General features: G+C 44.5%; 1 protein-coding gene across 4 annotated transcripts in view; it reads right to left on the bottom strand.

Moving 5' to 3' along the window:
- The window catches only part of ema (C-type lectin domain containing ema), a 67,740-nt gene that overhangs the window by 10,061 nt on the left and 37,255 nt on the right, over nucleotides 1-20,424 (bottom strand). For 3 of the 4 annotated variants that reach the window (XM_065446307.2, XM_065446310.2, XM_065446309.2), the window contains 10 exons: nucleotides 20,145-20,299; nucleotides 18,249-18,299; nucleotides 14,904-15,032; nucleotides 13,568-13,688; nucleotides 12,114-12,265; nucleotides 10,696-11,017; nucleotides 7,809-7,998; nucleotides 7,281-7,437; nucleotides 5,251-5,483; nucleotides 2,152-2,375 (listed from right to left, as the gene is read on the bottom strand). In XM_065446307.2, coding sequence (XP_065302379.1) covers nucleotides 2,152-2,375; nucleotides 5,251-5,483; nucleotides 7,281-7,437; nucleotides 7,809-7,998; nucleotides 10,696-11,017; nucleotides 12,114-12,265; nucleotides 13,568-13,688; nucleotides 14,904-15,032; nucleotides 18,249-18,299; nucleotides 20,145-20,299 — 1,734 coding nt within the window. The remainder of the gene's footprint in view (nucleotides 1-2,151; nucleotides 2,376-5,250; nucleotides 5,484-7,280; nucleotides 7,438-7,808; nucleotides 7,999-10,695; nucleotides 11,018-12,113; nucleotides 12,266-13,567; nucleotides 13,689-14,903; nucleotides 15,033-18,248; nucleotides 18,300-20,144; nucleotides 20,300-20,424) is intronic. The other variant, XM_065446308.2, reaches the window with a different exon arrangement.

Below are 20,424 nucleotides of genomic sequence, written 5' to 3'. Positions count from 1 at the left end.
AGGACCAAAAAGGGAAAAAAAGAAAAGAGAACGAAATGCATCAGCCTTGTAGCATAGCTCAGAAACAGCGCAGGATGTTTTTGCTGGAAATTTCTCAGCACTGAAAAGGCCTTTGCGAATATTTTTTTTTAAAAAGGAATTGCCAGACCTTTTCATTTTGTTTCTTTTGATGGGCAAGGCTAACACGATCACCAAATGCAACCCTGGTCAAATGCAAATGCCCCGTCAAACACATTTCAACTCAACTAAGCCAGGAGTTTGTGCAAAAGGAAGGAATTCGGCAAGGCTGTTCTCTCGGGACTGAGAACTCTCGTGGAAATTCTACTTGCACTACGACTCACTTGTAAGCCAACGCACTTTGAAAGCTTATTCAAAACATTATAAAGCATGTTTCCTTCATGCAGCCTTTGTCAGTCTCTCTTCTCTTTCGCTTTTTTGAGCTTAACAAAACTAGCTTCGTATGAAACGGGAAGTGCTGCGGACTTAGCTATCTACTGCTTTCGTAGCAAGGAAGCAGCTTCTCTACCATTTGACAATTAAGAGGAGGCTTTAGCTTAGAAGCTCCCATCCAAACAAACAGAAACATGAAATAATTCTGCTCTACATCTACCGCACTGAACTTGACGAGATTTGTCACATTCAAGAGAAAGAGTAATGATATATCGACTGTAGGGGGCCGGTTTTCATTGGGCCATCACTAATTTTAGAAAAGGTATTGCAAATGTCAAAGGAAAAAAAAGAAAGAAGCACAAAGTTTACGAGTAACGGAGCAAAATAGAAGGATAAATCAATTCTGTACGCTATATTCATTACAACATGAGAATATAAGACTGATGTACAGTATTGTACAACACTTTGAGTATACCACGTATACCACTAATTTGTGAGCAGAAGCTTTGCAAAACTATTGTAAATACTAACAATTTCAAGAGATGTAAAATAACATATCACCTTTGCACACTCGAGATGCTCTTACAGATGCAGTCTACAGAGCTATGATATCTGTTCCTACAGAAGTTATGGATTTGTAAACTTCACGCTCAAGCTTCTTTTTTTTTTTCCTTACCACTGTTTGCAAATTTTTGTAAAACCTGTGATGCCTTATATCGAAATTCCATATCCTACAGCAAGTAGCATTCAGCTGTCCATCTTAAATGTAACAAATTCCATTCAAATTGGTTCAGCAGTTTTGCAATTTCAGTGTTTCACATGCATTTGAATATGGAACTCCAAGTTGGCACCTGACAACGCCTCCTCTTAAAAGAAAGCTTTAGCTCGGCTGCTCCAATTTAAATACATGTAAAAAAAATTCTTTTTTCTCGGCAACCACTGCACCAAACCTGATGAAGTTCGTTGCGTTTAAAACAAAAACTTAAAATCTAGCGACTGTTGGTTTCGAATATCTGCTTTAGGTCGTCAATGTTTTACTAAAAATTGGCAAAAATCACAAATATTCAGAAAACGAAACTATTAAGTTTACAACTCCGTAACTCAGCAATGAAAAATGATATCACACTTCTGTGAATTGCATATCATAGTACATTTTAAGCAGACAAAAATGACACAGTACACATGAATCTAAAAAAATTCAGTAATGTGTAAATACCGCTTTTGCAGAACCCTTGTACACCATGCAACAAATTCATGTAATATATCAATTGACATATCGACCTTGTCTGTTTTGAATGATCTAATGGATGCCGTTTACAGAACCGCGATATCTGTTTTGACGAAGAGCTATTAATTTGTAAACTTCGTTCTTCTATCTTTTCAAACATACAAATTTTTTTGGAAAACTTTTTCTAATAACATTCACGCTCTAAATCGAAATTCCACTTCCAACACTCACTAGAATTTAGCTTTCTCTCTCAAATGCAACAAATTTCATAAAGATCGGCCCAGGGATTATCCCAGAAAAGCGTTTTTGCATTTTACGTGTATTCGAATTGGTCATGTCGTAGTTGGTGCCCGAGCTAAAGCTTCGTCTTGAGACCAGGCAAGGCAATTGCGAAATGAATGACTACAACGTTCAACGCGCACAGCCAACGCTTCTGCGTAAGTGCGATGATAAACCACCGCGAGGGCCTCGAAGCTAAATGCCGGAGTTGTGCGTCGTGGCACTTCTTCCTCGTCAGACAGTGTGGACCACACCTTTGGCCTTGGACGTTGCGGCCAGAGTAAGCGTCGCCTCGAAGCCGTCGTCCACTTCCGTGCCGAGGACGGTCGTCTCCTCTGACGACGACCGGCACGTCGTTTCCTCCGAGAAGTCCCCGTTGCAGTGCTCTGTGGTACTGGACCCTTCCGAAAAGGACGTCTCGCTGAAGCAGCACGGCTTTCGGCACTCGTTCGCCGGACTTTCGCCTGTCTCGTCACCACTGCGCGAAACAAAATGAAACCAGTTGATTGGACACCTAAGCTGGTTAGCAAGAAAACTCGTGTAGTTAAACCCTCACATAATGAACTTCAATATAACGAAATTCTCAATATAGTGAAGTATTTAACTTTCTATAACTTGTCCATATGACAACATGTATTAAAAACCTCAATTTAACGAAGTGTGTTTATACCGGAGTTCCATCCCAGAGAGTGGAAATCCCCCATTAATTCCACTCCTTTTATGTCTTTGGAATGGTGAGAGTTGGACCATTCCCACTCCTGGAGCGGCTGGGCTGAAACGTTCCGTTCCTCCAATTCGAGTAAATTAAACCTTTTCTCTACACAGTAAAATGTCTACATAACGAACTTCAAGAGACTCCGGGAAATTGTTCGTTATCCTGAAAGGTTGTTCTAGTGAAAGCCCCAGAATTAACCATTTCACGGATGAACTCATCAGTTTATCAGTTGTCACCGTAAGAGCTATCCACGAAAATGCCCACATTGGCTTTCAGCCTGCGCTTTTGCTATCTGCCACAGATTCCGTAACCATGTGCCACTGCAGCACCGTGTAAAGAGAGCAGCCATGTGGCATCCTTGCCAGCATGGAGGTTACATTTCTCTGCATGCGTAGCTGGTACGGCCGCAGAAAGAAGCACAAAAGAAAGAAGAGGCATGTGCTGAAAGAAGGGCGAAAGAAGGAAGAGACACACTTCCACTGCTAGGAGACACTTGTCTGGGCAGAGCTTGCGCTCGCTAAATGTTAAATGTGGTCGCTTCTGCAATAGAAAGAAACGAAAAAGAAAAAAGTCCTCTCCTGGCATTTTCTTTCCTCCTGCGCTGTGGCGTCCGTCTTCTGCGCCTTGTGGTCTGCTAGCCTACTGTTCCGGCTGCCGTAAAGGATCCCCAGATTTCGCAATGTTAGTTTCTAGTACTGAGGCATTGTTAACACGACACAGAAATCGAATAGTGATTGTTATTCTGAAAAGTTCGGTGCTCTGAAGTTCACAATACTGAAATATTTTTTTTTACAATGAAACTACAAGCACTCACAGCAGGGGGATTTCTGAAGGGTCCGCTATAGCGGTGTTTGTAGCAACGAAGTTTCACTGTAATTTGTTTACCACTTGCGCTTGCATGCCTTGTAACCTGCTATCTGCCTGTTATCTCTGCAGTGGTGCGTTGTTGCCTGCAGTTTCTCTAATATACAGGATGTTCCAGCTAACTTTAACCAGAGTTTAAAAATATGCGAATGCCACATAGCTGGACAGAAACAAGGTAATGTGAACCAAGGTAATGTTTGCCATTGCTTGGAGACACTCAAATTATTTTTTCATTTTGACTAATTCGATAATAAGTCTTAATGAACTCAGATATTATATTCTATGAAAAGTGTGAATGAGAAAATTGTACAGCGAGATGAAAAACTGCCGATAGCTTTCTGTTACTTAATATGTGCTACACCAAAGTTTTTCCGAGCATGAAAGAAGCCCGCAAATGCACACAACATTGCCATGGGGCTGGTCACTCAGTTCACGCGCATCGAAATACAGGGGTGGGAATGGCCAAGAGCATTTAGAAGCAGATTTTGTAGTAGCCAAGAATTATGTTTCCGGGTGGTTATCAGCTGGACACTAATCCTGTGAGCCAAAAAGGGTTCCAAAGTACCGGCGCACATCACTGCAAGATATTGCACGACCACTATTGAAGAAATGACAACCATCACATGGCCACACTCAGTGAACCAGCACGCTCGAGCAAGCCACACAAAGCAAGCCACACAAAGAGAAAGAGAGAGAGAGAAAATAAAAACCTCCCAGCTCTATAGTCGCATGGTATGCAGGATGGCCAATTCGAGCAACCTTATTTTAGGCCGAAAGACTTCTAGCTAGTAAAATGGCAGAACTACGAATCTGCTGCGTTACGAGCATACTGATAAGTGTGGCACAGCAATGTAGCTAATAACATGAAAGGGGGAAGTTATAGGTGGTGGTGGTGATAAACTTTATTGAAAGGTGGAAGGGAAAAGGGGGATGTGGCTGAGGGATTGGGCTCAAGTAAGGCCCTGGGCCTGCTTGGCCTTCTCCGCCCAGTCCACAAGTTCAAGCGGTCGGTCGACGTCCCCGTAACTGAGCCAGGCTGTCCAGTCAGTCTCGCTGCTGACGACACTCACTGACCGCACCATGGCACAGCTGAATGCGCAAAGTGCATATTGTCGTTTCAGGAACACCTCTCCCACCAAAGCCATGCTGCCTGTACGAAGTGTGAATGCCGCCAACAACGCCTAACGGACTGAGCGCGCACAAGGCTAGGGTGGCTAAAACTAGGCCCAACGAAAGCTCATCTTAAACTACGCACAATGCACAAGTATGACGCAAGGAGTTTCCAAATGGCTGACCTCAAACATGTGCAGGGCACTCTGGATCGGATTAGCTCAGTGACTCTTCAGCCCATTTAGCTTTATGGATAAAGGGAGGTGCGCCTGGAGCAGCTCTGGAGCAGTTTCTCCCATTTGGAGCCCGAGATGTAGCAGCTTTAAGGGAATGTAGCAGATCGGAGCTATTGTAGCAGCATTACCACCACCGTAAATGCAGCTGCTGAAGGTGGGAATCGAACTCGGGACTTCGTGCTCACAAGCCACAGCTATGGCATGTGCTGCAAACGTTCGTTCGAACCGGTATCGCGTAGGCCAAAGCAAGACATACTGTGCATGACATCGTGCTAGCTACGGTGTCACTGCTTCACATTAGGGACAAAACTGCAACATTTTTTTCCAGCATGGAAAAGCTATTGACTCCGCAATGACTCGCCGCTTGCGGTTAAGCGAGCGTGCCTCCTTTCCGATACAAGGTTGACCAACGGAACTTGACGGCATACCTGGATGTGGGAGACGGAAGTGTGGCGGCGGAGCCTTCTTTGGGTGGAAGCAGGAGTGGCACTTCAAACTCGGTCGACTCCGTCGCAGTGACCACCAGGGAGATCGGCGCAGCCGTGACGGCAACCTCCGGCACGACCTCGACACCTTCGTCCATGGCAGTCTCTTCGGAGCGGGGCTTCTTGCAGACCCCGCTGGAGCCGCCTTCGCCAGAACTGCTGGAGCAGGGCCTTATCTGCAGGCAAACGGCACGGTTTTCAGTATTTGCTCACTGTCTCTCTCTTGTTGACCGTCATCATTCTTGACACCTTAGCATGACAGCAACACAGTTTTCCTGTACAGGTGGGTATACAAAAAAGGCCACTGCATCACTAGGACGTTATTTGACCACAGCTTGTTGACTAGTGGATCACCGTCTGACCTTTAAATGCACTGTCGCAGATAAGGGTACTTGAAGATTTGCAGAGATGGTGATGTTTTATTCAGACATAAGAACGAAGAAAAAAATTATTACGGTCGAGGCATGGCATATCAATGAAGGTGGTAGCACAGTGCATCAGCCAGCCTTCGATTATCTTGCATAGAGAGCAATTACGATGCCTTAGAGGGTCACTAAAGAAAAGATATATTTAAGGCTTACTTGCAAATTACCTATGTTTCAATGCTAACAAAGCCACTTTTATCATGAAAGGAGGCTTGATAGGCCAGAAAAAGACTAAAGAATGAGTGTTGGGTAGTGCTACCACCCTGAAATTGCCGCACCAGATCATCACGACGTCACAGATTGCGACGTCTGCTTGAGCCTGGTTAATTTTCTTTTATTGCAAAAGATGAAAAACATTGGATTATAAACGTGCGAAAAGGTGTCCAGATATTTCTATTGAGCCAATACGGCCCCAATAAGAAAAATGCGTCCAAATAAGAAAAATGCGTCACATCTGAGATGTCACACTAACGTACTGGGCCTGCAGTTTTGATATGAAATTGAGAAAAAAAATATATATATAAAGCTTTGAACTGTATTTCTTTTTTCTGGTAATCAACCTGCTACCACAAAATTAATGAAATTAGAGCCATGGAAGAATCCTGTACCAGTCTAAGCTGATTCGGTTATTTTCTTAAATGTTTCCTAACCGGTGGCATAGATTCAAATAAGTGCTGTAAAGTAATTCAAAAGTTTTTTGTGTAATTATGTTATTTATTCAATTAAGCAATTCCAGGAGTGGGAGTGCCCAAAGTAAATACGGCAATTCTACACCAGTTTTGAGTGCAGGTTCTTCACTTGCTCTGATAAGCTCTACCCATCATGTGGCTCACCCAATTCCACTTGTTCCTCTCAATATCAATTGGGGCATCATCCTCGTACACGCACACTTCATTCCTTATCTACGTGGCTGCTTTTTGATCTCGCACAATCAGATGCAGTGAAAGGCAAGAGGACTAGCTGGAACAACAAGCATAGAAAGCTCTCAGCCAAAGGCAGGGGGCTGAGTCGACACGGACCAGGGGTAATTGGAGATCTCTGGGGCAAGCCCTCATCTTTTTCAGCATCAGCCTAATATCCCTGTCCTACTGCAAGACAAAGAACTCACTTAACTATCTCCAATCGACCCTGGTTTGCACCACTTGACTCCATCAACTTGTGGAGATTCCCTGATAGCATCGCACAACCTCCTTCTTTTCTGTCCTTGACTGCATTATCCTCCCCTTGGGATCTAGCATGTAACTAATTGACCTCAGCTTACCTGCTCCATGCATTACATGGCCTGCCCAGCTCTATTTCTTCCTCTGAAGCTCAAACTCGAATATTGTTTGCACCCATCTGCTCCGTAACACACATCACTATCTCATCTCTTAACATTATGCCTATCCTTTCTCGTTCCACAGCTCCTCGCACAGTCCTCAGCTTTTTCCTAAGTGTTGTCTTGCAGTGGGTTTAAAGACAGACTGGTGGTGACAATTACAATGACAGCAACGATGCACGCACGCATCTAAAAAGAATAGACCGCGGCACAGCGGATGCAGTACCCACCTGCACGGGAGACGGGCTGCCTGCGGCGGGCAGTGCCCTGGTCGACAGGTCTTCCAGGGGTATCTCCTCGGAGTGATCCCGCGACCGGTGACCCAGGCGCGGAGAGGACTCCCGTGACGATGACCGGCCACGAGAGACAGGGCTGCTTCCTGAACGCCTGGATGCAAAGTTTGGGTCCAAGAAACCAAATGCGGAGATGTACGTAACATGTGCAAGGTGTGAACCACAATGGCATTTTTAAATTCCCCCGATTATTCCCGGTTTAGTATAAGTGTTTTTTAAAAAAATAAACTGGCAGTGAATGACACTAGAAATTGAGAAGCAAGGAAAAATAAAAGGTGGTTTATAGTCTTCTAAGTTGCTATGCCAGCACGTAATTTTCAAGTACACTCAAGCCTCTATCAAACCTCCAGCCTATATGCGCTCGTCACTTTCAATATCTCCTTATTTTTTACGTGTGCCTTTTAAGCAGCCCAGCCACGCCAGAGTAAAAAAAAAAAAGAAGCACCGAACGCTGGCGCAGCTTACCTTCGCTGCCGTCCTTCGATGTCGCCAGTACTGCCTCGGTGCCCAGTGCGAGCTGTGGCAAAGCCAGGCACCTTCGATGACGTTGTGAACAGCGGCCTGTAAGGCTGGTGGTGCGGTGGACCCGCGCCACCCACAGTGCCGGCTCGACCGCGCAGGCCTGTGTCCTGGGAGAGGCTTCGGTGCATTAAACCTGCGAGACAGATAATAGGTACACCCTCTTAACAGCGAACTTGCCGAGGGGACTTTCCACAATCGTTTTCGTGCAGCAGCAGTGGCGTGCTCGGTACTGAATGACAGTCAAAGATCAGCCAGCAATTATCTTGAATCTGGAACATCATTATCGATGATCGCAAAGTAAAAGTCATGTTATGCACACCTTGCTCAAATATACAGCTTCTTCACGCTGTTTGTTTTAGCCAATATTCCCTCATTTTTGCGTTGCATTTCCCCGGCTCCACGTTGGAGGTTAGCCGGGAGTTTGCGTGCCTGTGGTGGTGAAAGCTGATGGCAAGGTCCAGCAATGTAGCCTATGTGGGAGGAGTGTTAAAGCGGCCGTGTGACCAGGGTGCCGCTGACGAATCTCAATCACCAAGAACAGTCAGAGAAACAGACCCTAACCCCCGTATTCAGAAATGCATCTTAACTTGAAGGACATGCTTGACTTGATTTACATGACGCCTGTCGTGAATGCACCAAGAGAAACGCAATGAAAGCCTTCGATGCGTTCGCACCAGGCGTCATTTACACCAAGTCAAGCATGACCTTCAAGTTAAGATGCATTTCTGAATACGGCAGTTAGTGTTTCCGACGAAACGTTCGAGAACTCGCTTATACAGCTTCACTGTCTTTGATGTACTGTGGACTGCTTTTAAACGGAACCTCAGGGGACCAGGGAAATTGGTTCCGCTCATCAGGAGTTTTGTTTACCATGTGTTCCGTTTATCAGGAGACAAACCTTTTAGCATTGCATCAATACAAAACCAACTAACCACGAGGATGGTGTTCCGTCTAAGCGGCAGTTCTGTTTAGGTGACTTCCATTTATTGAGAGCCCACTGTATTTCCGACGAAGTGTTTGAGAAGTCGCTTATACTGCTTCATTGTCTTTCATGTATCAGTTTCTCAGATTGACATACGTCCATGAAGAATTTTTATGCAATAGCATTGAGAGAGAGAGAGAGAGAGAGAGAGAGAGAGAGAGAGAGAGAGAGAGAGAGGAAAGGCAGGGAGGTTAACCAGACTGAGTCCAGTTTGCTACCCTACAGGTGGGGAGGAGAATGGAGAGTGAAAGAGAGAGAGAGAAAACGCGAGTCTATACCGCACTTTTACATTCACTAAGTTAGGCGTAGGATGTCTATAGTCGGGCACTCAAGTCTGCTGCCTTCAGGTAGTGAAACAATAACAATATGCAATAGCATTAATTTGCATATTCCACTCACCATCTGGCCTTGAAGCTGTACCAATGTAAAATTAGAAAGAAATTCTCGTAAACAGCCGAGTTCTGACCAAGAAGCCCACAAAGCTCTAGCACTACTCCAGAACCTCACTCTCGTAGTTTTAACCCTTTGAGGGTCAGATGTAGATATATGACGCCACAAACAAGTCCCAAATGGGCAAAGCCATTTATTTACGGCACGATGTGCATGTTTGAAATGCACGCTCATTTTTTCAACTTTTTGATGTCCAGCAAGCGCAGCCACCCACAGGAATGGGCACCCAAGAGCTGCGTTCTAGAAGTGAAGTCTATCTGGTATCTAATCTCAAAGGGTCACAGCTCGATAGTCACTCGTTTACTGCTCACAGGGGTGCGATTACATCTGTTCACAAGTGGGTGCTGGTGTATACAAATGATGCTGCCATACAAGAATGATGCTGCCATGCCTGCATTTATCTTCTTGTGAGTCACAAAAACTGACTGCCCTTAATTGGCGATGGGACAAAGGATATTACAGCAAGTTTCTGACTGATTAGGTTTTTCTGATGGGTGCACAATCATAGAGTTTTCTTGTGCGTGCCCACATATGCGGTTCAATTACACTACGGGTGTATGCACTGGTTGCTCTTGCAGCAAGTGAGTTGAGCAGCGATTCCGTCACAGTAGACTACTGCCCAAGTGCTGAATCAGAATATATCTATTTCACTTCATCAACCTGTTTAGTCTAATTAGTTATGCAAGCACATCTGTATCTATGAATAATCAATGCATGTTTACTTGATTTTAAATCTGCAATAAAAGAATGCAACCTTAGGAGATTGCACTTGGCAAAGAAAAATAATAAAGAAAAGTTTACCCTCGAAGGGTTAAAAGTGCTTGAGACGACAGCGGTTCATTTTGCACACCGTGTTTGGCTAAAGAACAGTTTTTCTCGTCACATGCTGGTGCAATGATTAGCATTCATTGAAGTCCGAACCACTATCAATCTATTTGGGGCCAACATTACACCCGCACATGTGCAATCACGCAAAGAGTGGAATAATCTGCCATCGCACATTGTCACGAAAACAAATGCCTCGAAATTTACAGGCGCTCTACGCAGTACCATGCATACCTAACATATCACGTTTCACTATCCGATTTGTAAACAGATTTTTTAAATGTGCCGATAACCAAAGCCTCCACGACAGTGTCATAGTTTGTACAAATCATTTAGAGTTGCTGTACTGATAACTATCATTATTTTTTTTTGTGTGTTTGCACGTTGACGCACTGTAGTTAATTTTGTCCCAGTTTTGTTTTTCTATTGCATTTAGATTTATGCACTGTTTACCTCACCGATGTAACCTTTACCCTATGTAATACCCTCCCTAGAGGGCCTTTAGGGCTATTGTGACATAAATAAATAAATAAAAACACCGCCCTATCGGCTTCGCCGGAGAAAAGCACTCACTTGACGACGCTGCCGCCAGCGAGGCCACCGGCCCGCACGGCGCCCTTGGCGTGTGCGGGTGGTGCCGCAGGGGTGATGGTGGCTGGAGTGGCAGGTCGAGCAGCCTGGCGATGCTGTGCATCTTGCGCTGCCGCGCACGCAGGCGCCCCTTGTTGAGGCGCTGCTTGGCCGCCATGCAGCGGATGTGGTCGTCGAAGAGAAAGCGCGCCGCCAGGAGGGGCGCGCTCCCGGGACCGCTCGCGCTGCGGCACGCCGCGCCCCGGCTGTGCACCGTAATGTGCAGGCACCGGCTGTCCTCCTTGTCGCCTGTCACTTCTATGTCCTGTCAATCAATCAATCAATCATATATCCATGCTTCAAAGAATATGTCAATCAATCAATCAATCGTTTATCCATGCTTCAAATAAGATGTGAATCAATCAATCAATCAATCAATCGTTTATCCACGCTTCAAAGAATATGTGACGGAGTGAAAAATAAAGGCCACTGTTTAAGCAGCTTGACAAGTTCTAGCTGCTGTAACATGAGCAGCAGTTAGAAACCGTAACAACAACAATCTATTGAAGGTACTCTGTAAAGAGAAACCCCATATCAGTTTAGACAGATAAAGTTTTTTTTTTTTTTTTTTTTTCAGAACTCTAGCTGGCATTATCTGTGGGTAGACTTGAAAAATAAAGGCCACTGTTTAAGCAGCTTGACAAGTTCTAGCTGCTGTAACATGAGCAGCAGTTAGAAAGCGTAACAACAACAATCTATTGAAGGTACTCTGTAAAGAGAAACCCCATATCAGTTTAGACGGATAAAGTTTTTTTTTTTTTTCAGAACTCTAGCTGGCATTATCTGTGGGTAGACTTGATTACTAGAACTACTTCTGTTATTTCCTACTGTACTACTTACTATTAGATTATTAGAAGGCCAAAGTTCTATTTTGTTAAATATGCTTACCGAAACTATAGCACCAGTCAGTCAGTGAGAAATTGTGGCTTGCAAACTTTTTTTCTCGTACTTGAGCCACTATGGCGTAACAAAAGTTGTTGAAACTTGCTCAGTTGAGTCTTCAGTTTCTCTAGAGCAAGTTGCAATCAATTTTTGGCAATAAACGTTAACTTAACTACACTCAAGTAGCGACCATCAGATTCCGTAATGACATGTCAAGGCAGTGCTGTACCTTCAAAAAGGCCATCACTAACAATCTACAGTTTCTGCGTCTTTTCTAACCCAGAAAGCCTCCCGTCATGGCCAGAGTAACTTTTCCTTAGCTTACCAACATGGCTCAGCTTATATTTTTTTTTCTATTTCGCATCCTTCGAACAATTAGGACTGGCAGGACATTCTGAACTATTCCTAACCACTGGATTTCTCAGAGTTCAGAAAGAATTCCTGAGACAAAGTCAGTGTGACCACGAAACGACACGTGCCTGAAGGAAGCCCACGAACTTGGCCACTCCCCAGCCCAATCGCTTGGAATCCGGCTCCACGAGGACGAGCTGCGCCACGTCGATCACCATGAAGCGCCGGATCTTCTGCGAATCCTTGCTGACCACCGTGCAGGCAATCAGGTCGCTGTTGTCTACGTCACAAGAAATGAACTCTGTCACGACAGCTGCCTTCATGAAAGCAAGCTTTATTGGAAGACAATTAACGCGAAAACAAAAAGAACACTGACAGCATCGGGCTGATAAAACAGTGAAAGCACACCTCTTTGCGAGCTTGAGTTGTCCATAAGCAAAAATGAACCGCTGATAAAGACAAGCCGCAAAATGTTAAATGCACAAAGCTTCGGCAGCCCCGCCACCACGTATAACGCAGGCAAAAAGTGCCACTGCCGACTGCTGGCCTGTGCGAACATGCTTTGCGAGCAGCACAAATACAGCAGGCTTCATTTTCACATGTTTTGCCCAACAACCTGAAAAAAAGCTTCCTGCTCAATAATTCAGCGTTGCAAGTGACGAATAGCAAAGAAGTAAGGAGCCATCTACATGTAGCCATTCCTTCTTGCAGTCTTATCAAAGGTACATGGCATTGCAAAGCTTGCTTTATTTACAAGCCCTTGCCTACAGTTCAAGCAATGGTATACTATCGTCTTTGCATGCAGAGCACCGCCATGGACGATGCAACTTTATCAAGCCTTCCCTAACACAGCATGAAATTTGTAAGTGCATTCATTTATTCAGTGCATCCATGACTATAAAATTTAGGCACCACTACAGCCGGAACTTGTTATAACAAAGTCACATCTGACACAAAAACAGCTTTGTTATATCCGACATTCATTATAAACAATACATATGCCACACTGTATAGAGGTAACTTTTATTTGTTATATCCAATAATTTGTTATAATTGTGCTAAGGTTCGACTGTATAGGAAGTTCAAAAAGTTGACGTAAGACAGAGTTACAAAAGACATTTACTGTGGCCCACTGACCAATAAGAACTGCAGAGAAGCAATGAAAAAGCACAATTACATAGGCAACGAAGCGCTTTATAAATTAATTAGGCTTAGAAAATGCACATTAAGCTTTACTGCTGCACATTCTTGTAATTTGATATTATGAACCATTCACTTTCGGTAATGTCTTTGGGTCTGGACAAAATTTAAATAAATGAATAAATTATCGCCTTTAGCAACAAACTGCTTTGTGAACGCATCGTAGAACTGGCAAACATTTGTAGCAAGCAAGCTAAAACACACCAAATTACTGACAGTGCGAAATGGCCCAAACTACACAAGAAAGATAAAAGGACAAGCACCCTATCTTTCTTGTGTAGTTCGTGCCGTTTCGCACTGTCAGTAGTACAGTATGGAATAGCAACGTGCCCAACGCACCGTCCTTTTGAAGCTAGAACAGGCGGCCAAATAGGATACTCACTGAGGTCTAGAACGTCGTCCACCTTGACACAACTCGCCAGGTTGGTGAGCGGCAGCTGCGTCTCCCGCTCGTTGCTCAGAAACAGCGAGAGCTCGCGAAGCAGGAAGAACACCCGGATTGCCTGTGAGAACAGAGAACAAGGCGATAAGAGAATAAAAAAAAATTAAAATATGGGGTTTTACGTGCCAAAACCACTTTCTGATCATGAGGCACGCCGTAGTGGAGGACTCCGGAAATTTCGACCACCTGGGGTTCTTTAACGTGCACCTAAATCTAAGTACACGGGTGTTTTCGCATTTCGCCCCCATCGAAATGCGGCCGCCGTGGCCGGGATTCGATCCCGCAACCTCGTGCTCAGCAGCCTAACACCATAGCCACTGAGTAACCGCGGCGGATGATAAGAGAATAATGATGACAAAGAAGTGCCAGTTAGCCAGGCAGCGCTTCATACTTGGCCAGGGCCAGAGGCAATACTTTCAGTCAATCACTTTTAAAGATACTATCGCTTTCACAAGATTTTGTGCGACTTTGCACTGGATGCGTCGGCGTTCAATGGCGACCGCGCATCTCGTATGTGGCGAGCATGCTGTCTTAAAGCACAGTGAAGGAATGCTGTTGCTTGTAGTTGCCTACGTGTCTGGTGCCAAAGTCTAGCAAAAGTATGTGACGATGAACGCCACTCCAGTACGTGCTCCTACACTGCAAAGCCCCACTGAAACCCACCGTCATGTTCCCGCTTCATTAATGTCAGAACTACATCTCACGCTTCGAAATCATGCGATTCGCAGTCAACTGGAGGCTTGCATGATTACATGTGCTCTATAATCTATGTGTATTCTAACCAGCACTGAAGACAGTTTACATTGGCTGCTCAAAAGACAGCTTCGAGCTAAAGTAACGGAATGCATTTGGAAGACGTCTCTGACTTGATGCCAGCTTGTGGCAAGGCTAAGTAAAGCACATAATATCACTGTTTATGCTTTGCGTGTGCTAACTCGTGAAAGACACGACGCAGCCAACAATAAGCGCCTAAAGAAAATGAGACTACATTTCCTTGTGCACAGCTGCCCTTCCCATCGCTTTCTCCATCAGTCTTGTTCAGCAGCTATCCTGTTTTGACAGTAAACTACACTGCATCGTTATTGACTTCGATGCTGTCTTCACGGAAGCTGTCTCTTTCGCCAGCTTTGCCAAGACCTAGAATGAGGCTTAAGATGGCTGGCGCCTGCTGAGCTGTCTATTTAGCCATTTACGGCGAGTATTGGAATGCAGCCAAATAGACAGACAGATGAGGAAAGAATGGCAAAGCAAACAACAAAGGAGGGCAGAGCCAGACCCTTCGTGCCCTCTCCACCTCGCCACATGGCAGGCGCTTGTGGAACTCCACCCCCGACATGGGCGTCCCCATGGGCGGCAGCAGCAGATTGGCATCCATCATCAGGTACTCCACGTTGAGCGGCTTCTTCTGCACCAGCAAAAGAAAGCAACGGAGTTGTCAAACAACATGCGAACAAACGGCAGCAAAACCTTCCAATAGGAAAAAAAAGATAATTATGTCTATTTTTCTGGATTTTCTTTGTAGCTGCGTGCTACACACCAATTACGGCTACATACTGAATACTGGCTGGGAGAGAATCGAGTTCTAGCATCACGTGCAGTCACACATGATCGACAGCAGTGGAACAAGGGATCTCTCAACCTGGAGCCACTGTTTCGACAAGAGGATTTGTTTTCAACCGGACGAAGACAAGCGTCCCCGTGTCGAAACACCGGCAACAGCAACGTCCCTCGTTGCAGCACTGCGATGATCACTTCCAAGGTCTCCCTCTCTCTGTAAATCCTAAATTAAATTATGGGGTTTTACGTGCCAAAACCACCTCCTGATTATGAGGCACGCCGTAGTGGAGGACTCCGGAAATTTCGACCACCTAGGGTTCTTTAACATGCACCTAAATCTAAGTACACGGGTGTTTTCGCATTTCGCCCCCATCGGAATGCGGCCGCCGTGGCTGGGATTCGATCCCGCGACCTCGTGCTTAGCAGCCTAACACCATAGCCACTGAGCAACCACGGCGGGTTCTCTGTAAATCCTAAACAGTAGTACATACGTATCATATTGCACAGTACACAGAGCCCCAAGAAATGCACCAAAACATAGTATATGTGGCCTACAGGAAGCCCCAAATGTGCACGTGCGAATTGACATAAACTTGCATTAAACAAGTTGTAGCTGCTATATAGGAAGCAGTAGTCTCGTAGAAAACGTTACGGATCAAGAACAACTGGAGAGCGAAAGGCGCGCAGAATGAGACTTCTACGACTGCACTGCTTTCATGCCAACTGCCATGCACGTGTAGTTAAACCTACACAAGATGGTCGATGTCGCCCTAAAAAATGAAAATAAAGTAGGAGCGCCTGATATAGTGCCACTGTCCTAGCAAACATTTTTTTCCTCGCGGCATCCTCGCTGTTTGCAAGCATAAACCAACGTAATAGTATAGTAGAAAAGCCTGCTTTTCAGCATCTCGCATAACTCTTATTTCGACATGTAAAAAACTGGAGGATGCTTAAGCTTTGCCTTTAAGAGTGGAACACGATAGCATTCAAAGACCTCTTACTGCTTTTCACACTTCCCAGCAACTGCAGCTTATGTAACCTTAATGTTTACCAGCAAACGCTGGTGGCGAACGCTATGTATAAAGGCAAGCTTTCTGGTAAAATGCGGCCTTTTGCGTGGGTCAATCTCCTGTTATTGTTTCGCACTTTTAATATTTCAGTCTGAGAAGAGCTAACGTAAAGGATATGCGCTGTCAATGTTTTCTTTCCATTACATTTGTTTGTGGGCTGCTGTTTTTAAAATTCTGAGGGCCAACTTTGTAAAGAATGAAAGACAAGGTATAAGCAACGTTGATGGTAGACGAGCGGTTGGGTATGCATGGTTCGGAACTCGGTTGGAAATTCTTTTCGCCGAATCGACTCCGGCCCTGGACATGAGACGCCTATGCCGACAGCGACGCCGGATATTCTGCAACATGGGGCCCTTAATGCTCTCACATTAAAATGAAGCTGTACTAATCGGGGGTGCATGCTTCTCGAAGAAAACCACACAGATGTTTCCACTCAGGCGCACGAATTATGTGAGGTGCAAAGGCATCGAAGCACTGACTCGCCAAATAACCACTTTTGCCAGAAAGTTAAGTGTGTGACGTGGCAAGCATAGCTCTTCAAGCGCCGTGGACGAGTCTAACTTGGTTACAATTTTTTTTTTTTGCAATTAGTGCCAAGAACTAGTGTATCAACCACGTGTTTAGGCACTCTTTCTAAGGGCCAGTAACATGTCCAGGCTGGTCCAATCCGTTTTGATGTCCTGGCGAGTTTCTTTACTCACAGAGCTAGGGGCCCTACAGACTGTCTATGTTCATCCAGCAGAGATTTAAAACATGCCAGCTGCCAGCTGCGTGTCGCCATGTCTGTCATGAAAGCATTGAAAGTGTCATGAAAGTTAATTTTCTTCTGCATGAAAGCACTGGCAATGATGGCTGGATCTTCAGTGATACACATCCAGTGACTGATGTCGTTAACTATGAAGCTAGTTCTGACAAGGCCTGGTAATGAATTAGGCAATTAAGTTAGATGAGCAGAACCTTTCACCAGGGCTGAAATTTGTGTATTTACTACTTATGTCATACATAATTCGCATCCACAAGAAAATCTGCTATCCAGATGTGTGTAAAAAAAAAAAAAGAAAGTCATTTTCTGAATGCATTTTTGGATTTTTTGCCAGTACTTGAAGGGTTAAACCCAGGAGCTTAACACATCATTTTTGATACACTGAATCTGATACCTCATAGGCGCTGTAAACATAAAACAAAGTTTATGCCAGCTTTTTTTAATGCTGGTGGGAGCTTTCCAGTGGTGGATAGTTCAGCAATTCAATTACAAAATAATCAACCCACTAATTACCATTAGCTTAATTTCAATTTCCATGTTGTTCTTTAAATGAATGTACTTTACATGGCAAGAAATAAGAGCGAACAAGTTGTTCCAATTTTCTTTGACGTGGAATGGTGTTTGGAACTTGAGGTGGGAAGCTTCTTCAGAGTACAGACAAGCTGTTGTCCGCTATGTCAAGCTCGCAATGCTCAGAGAATTTGTTTTTTTCTCAAAAAATGCAGGATTCTGCCTCTTCAGCTTCTTCACGCCGCTGTCCAGAGTGGATAGCAACGCTTGCGCCCTCTGGTTGGAGCCATGTTAACCACACACTGACCAGTATGCACTACTGCATGGCTGTTGTACAGGTAGCATGGGCTCATGAACTTTGAGGGAAGTTGGGAACGTTGCGGGCGTTCTCTCAACATTTGACACCCTCTTTTCATTTTCTTTTTTAGCTTTTTAACAAGTTAACCGATGCAAGAATACTTTCCAGCTGCGATGCTAGCGAGACAAACGATGACCAAGCTTGCAATCCACGCAGCAAGTTCCGCATGCACTTCTTGAAGCATACTTAACACCATTTGGTTGCCGAGAACTCTCAGCAATATCTGTCTCTATATTTACAACACTAGAAGCAAAACTGCTTCACATTGAAATCGAAACGGACAACCTTCCTGGTCTATTTAGTTAGGATATAAGCAAGCGAGCAAAAAAGGCAGAAAAACAATTGTGATGCCGTGGTGCTTACCTTCATCTCCTGGTACTCATCTTCAAACATGTCGAGAAAGATCTCTTCACTCTGTTGACAGCACATGTAGAGACAGAGAGAGAAAGACATGGCAACAATGTAGGAGAGGCAAAAACAACTAAGTTTCAGTCTCAAGATACACATTTGGCTGTAGCCATGGGTGTACACAATACGGCCATGGCCTGCCACATGCTTCAACGAGGCTTCTTGCAGAGCATTTCATGCCCCCGACTGCACGGAAAGCAGAATTTAGCCCTTTGCCCACAGTCGATAATGAGCGTGCATTTTTAAAGCGAAAGAGAGAAAATTGTCAGCCATCTGATTGCAACACGAATCTACAAATGCGATTCATATCGGTTTCTCAGAAAGAAAGCCTTGGAGCTGAAGAAAAACTTGTCCTGCCTCGGGCCCTGAACCCAGGACCAACTCCTTTCCATGGTGGGTCCTCGCTCTGCCATCTGAGCTAATCGGGAGCGTTTGAAGTGTTCAAGTAGAATAAACGGGCTTTGTGTCTCAAGCAAGCACATCCTGCGTTTTGTGCTTGATTTGGAGTAAAATTCATTCGTAAAGCAATCAACCTAAATCTAGGGCTAAATTGCAGGAGCTAAACATTCCGTACATCTGCAGGCTAATGTAACTTGGTGTTTTATTTGTTACCCACTAAATTTAGTCAATGGTCCCAAAGAGCAAAACCTGAACACTTATGGGAGCTGTGTGCATAAACATTAATTTTTTTTTGCAGCTGCTATTAATATAATCAACTGTTTCTAGCAGATCATATAAAGAAACTTCCTTTAGGAGCATCAATATAGTAGTGATCTAGTATATGCTTAAATCTGCTGTAATCTGGTTGTTGCTGCTACAGAAGTTTTCTGTGCTCTAGTTTCCCAAAACAAATATTTAAACCCCCTTTATGTATACCATTGTGGCCCCCTCATAAAGGGAACACAACTGAAATACCAGCACTAATTACTACCAATTAGACAAGTCATTCACAACAGCCTTTTATCAATTGATGTTTACGTGATGCCAATGATCTCCTTTAAAATTCAAGAACTTCTTGAAGTCCATAAATACTAAATTGGCGTTCCTTTTAATTGCAAACCATACTTTACGCACCTGTAATGATGTGTGTTTATCTGGAATTTATCTGCAATATCTGAACAATAGGTTCCAAGGTTTTTTAACCATACATTTGAAGCCAGATTTGTTTATATGTTAGTGCTGCATTGAATTTTGCAGTGTCTAGCGTTGCAAAAAAAGAAAAAGAAAAATTAACACCTTTAATTACACACTGATGTATTTATTCTGATGCAGCTGTTCACAACTCCAACCACTGGAGTTGCCCCTGCATGTTATAATTATTTCAGCAATTGACAGCATGCATTAATAAATTTGTTTCTTATGCCGCTTGTGTATAACAATCACTTCTTTAAAAGATTAAAATTAAATTATGGGGTTTTATGCACCAAAACCACGATCTTATTATGAGGCTAGCCGAAGTGGTGTCTTTGAAAATTTCGACCACCTGGGGTTCTTTAACATGCACCTAAATCTAAGTACGTGGATGCTTTCGTATTTCGCCCCCATCTAAATGCGGCCGCCGTGGCCGAGATTCGATCCCGCGACCTCGTGCTTCGCAGCCCATAACACCATAGCTACTACACAACCACACCGGTTCCCGTTCACTTCTTCATTGCCTAACTTACCACTCCTAGTGTTAATTGATTTCATCAAAATACACAATCTGTAGTAGCGCCCAAAAAGGGGGGGGGGTCACAATTAATTAGGCTGCACTAGGCTTCCTCCCTCCCTCATGACATGCCCTGCGTAGCATATTGACCCCTTATCAGCATGGTAATTAATACGTTAAGTTTTCTTTCTGCAGCTCCCCACCTTGTAGAAATTCCTGAGCAGCAGCGTGCTCTCTTCCTTGGCCTGCTCCAAGCCAGCTAGGTGATGGTCCTGCAGGCAAGACTCGCCGTCGATCGTCGCAAGCTGACGAAGCAGCAGCAACGACATCTCCAAGGTTGCCAGACGCACCTTGCTCCCTGTGGGGGGGAGGGGTAACAGAGACATAAGGCTTTCCTACGTGGCATGTAACACTGCTGCCAAATGTCCTACACTTGGTATAGTATTGACGTACCACCCGAGAACCGCATCTAGCATCACGTTG

This window comes from Dermacentor albipictus, chromosome 8, assembly GCF_038994185.2.
Source record: "Dermacentor albipictus isolate Rhodes 1998 colony chromosome 8, USDA_Dalb.pri_finalv2, whole genome shotgun sequence".
Taxonomy (NCBI): domain Eukaryota; kingdom Metazoa; phylum Arthropoda; class Arachnida; order Ixodida; family Ixodidae; genus Dermacentor; species Dermacentor albipictus.
The sequence above is the reverse complement of the archived record's forward strand: the minus strand, read 5'-3'. Positions and strand labels throughout refer to the sequence as shown.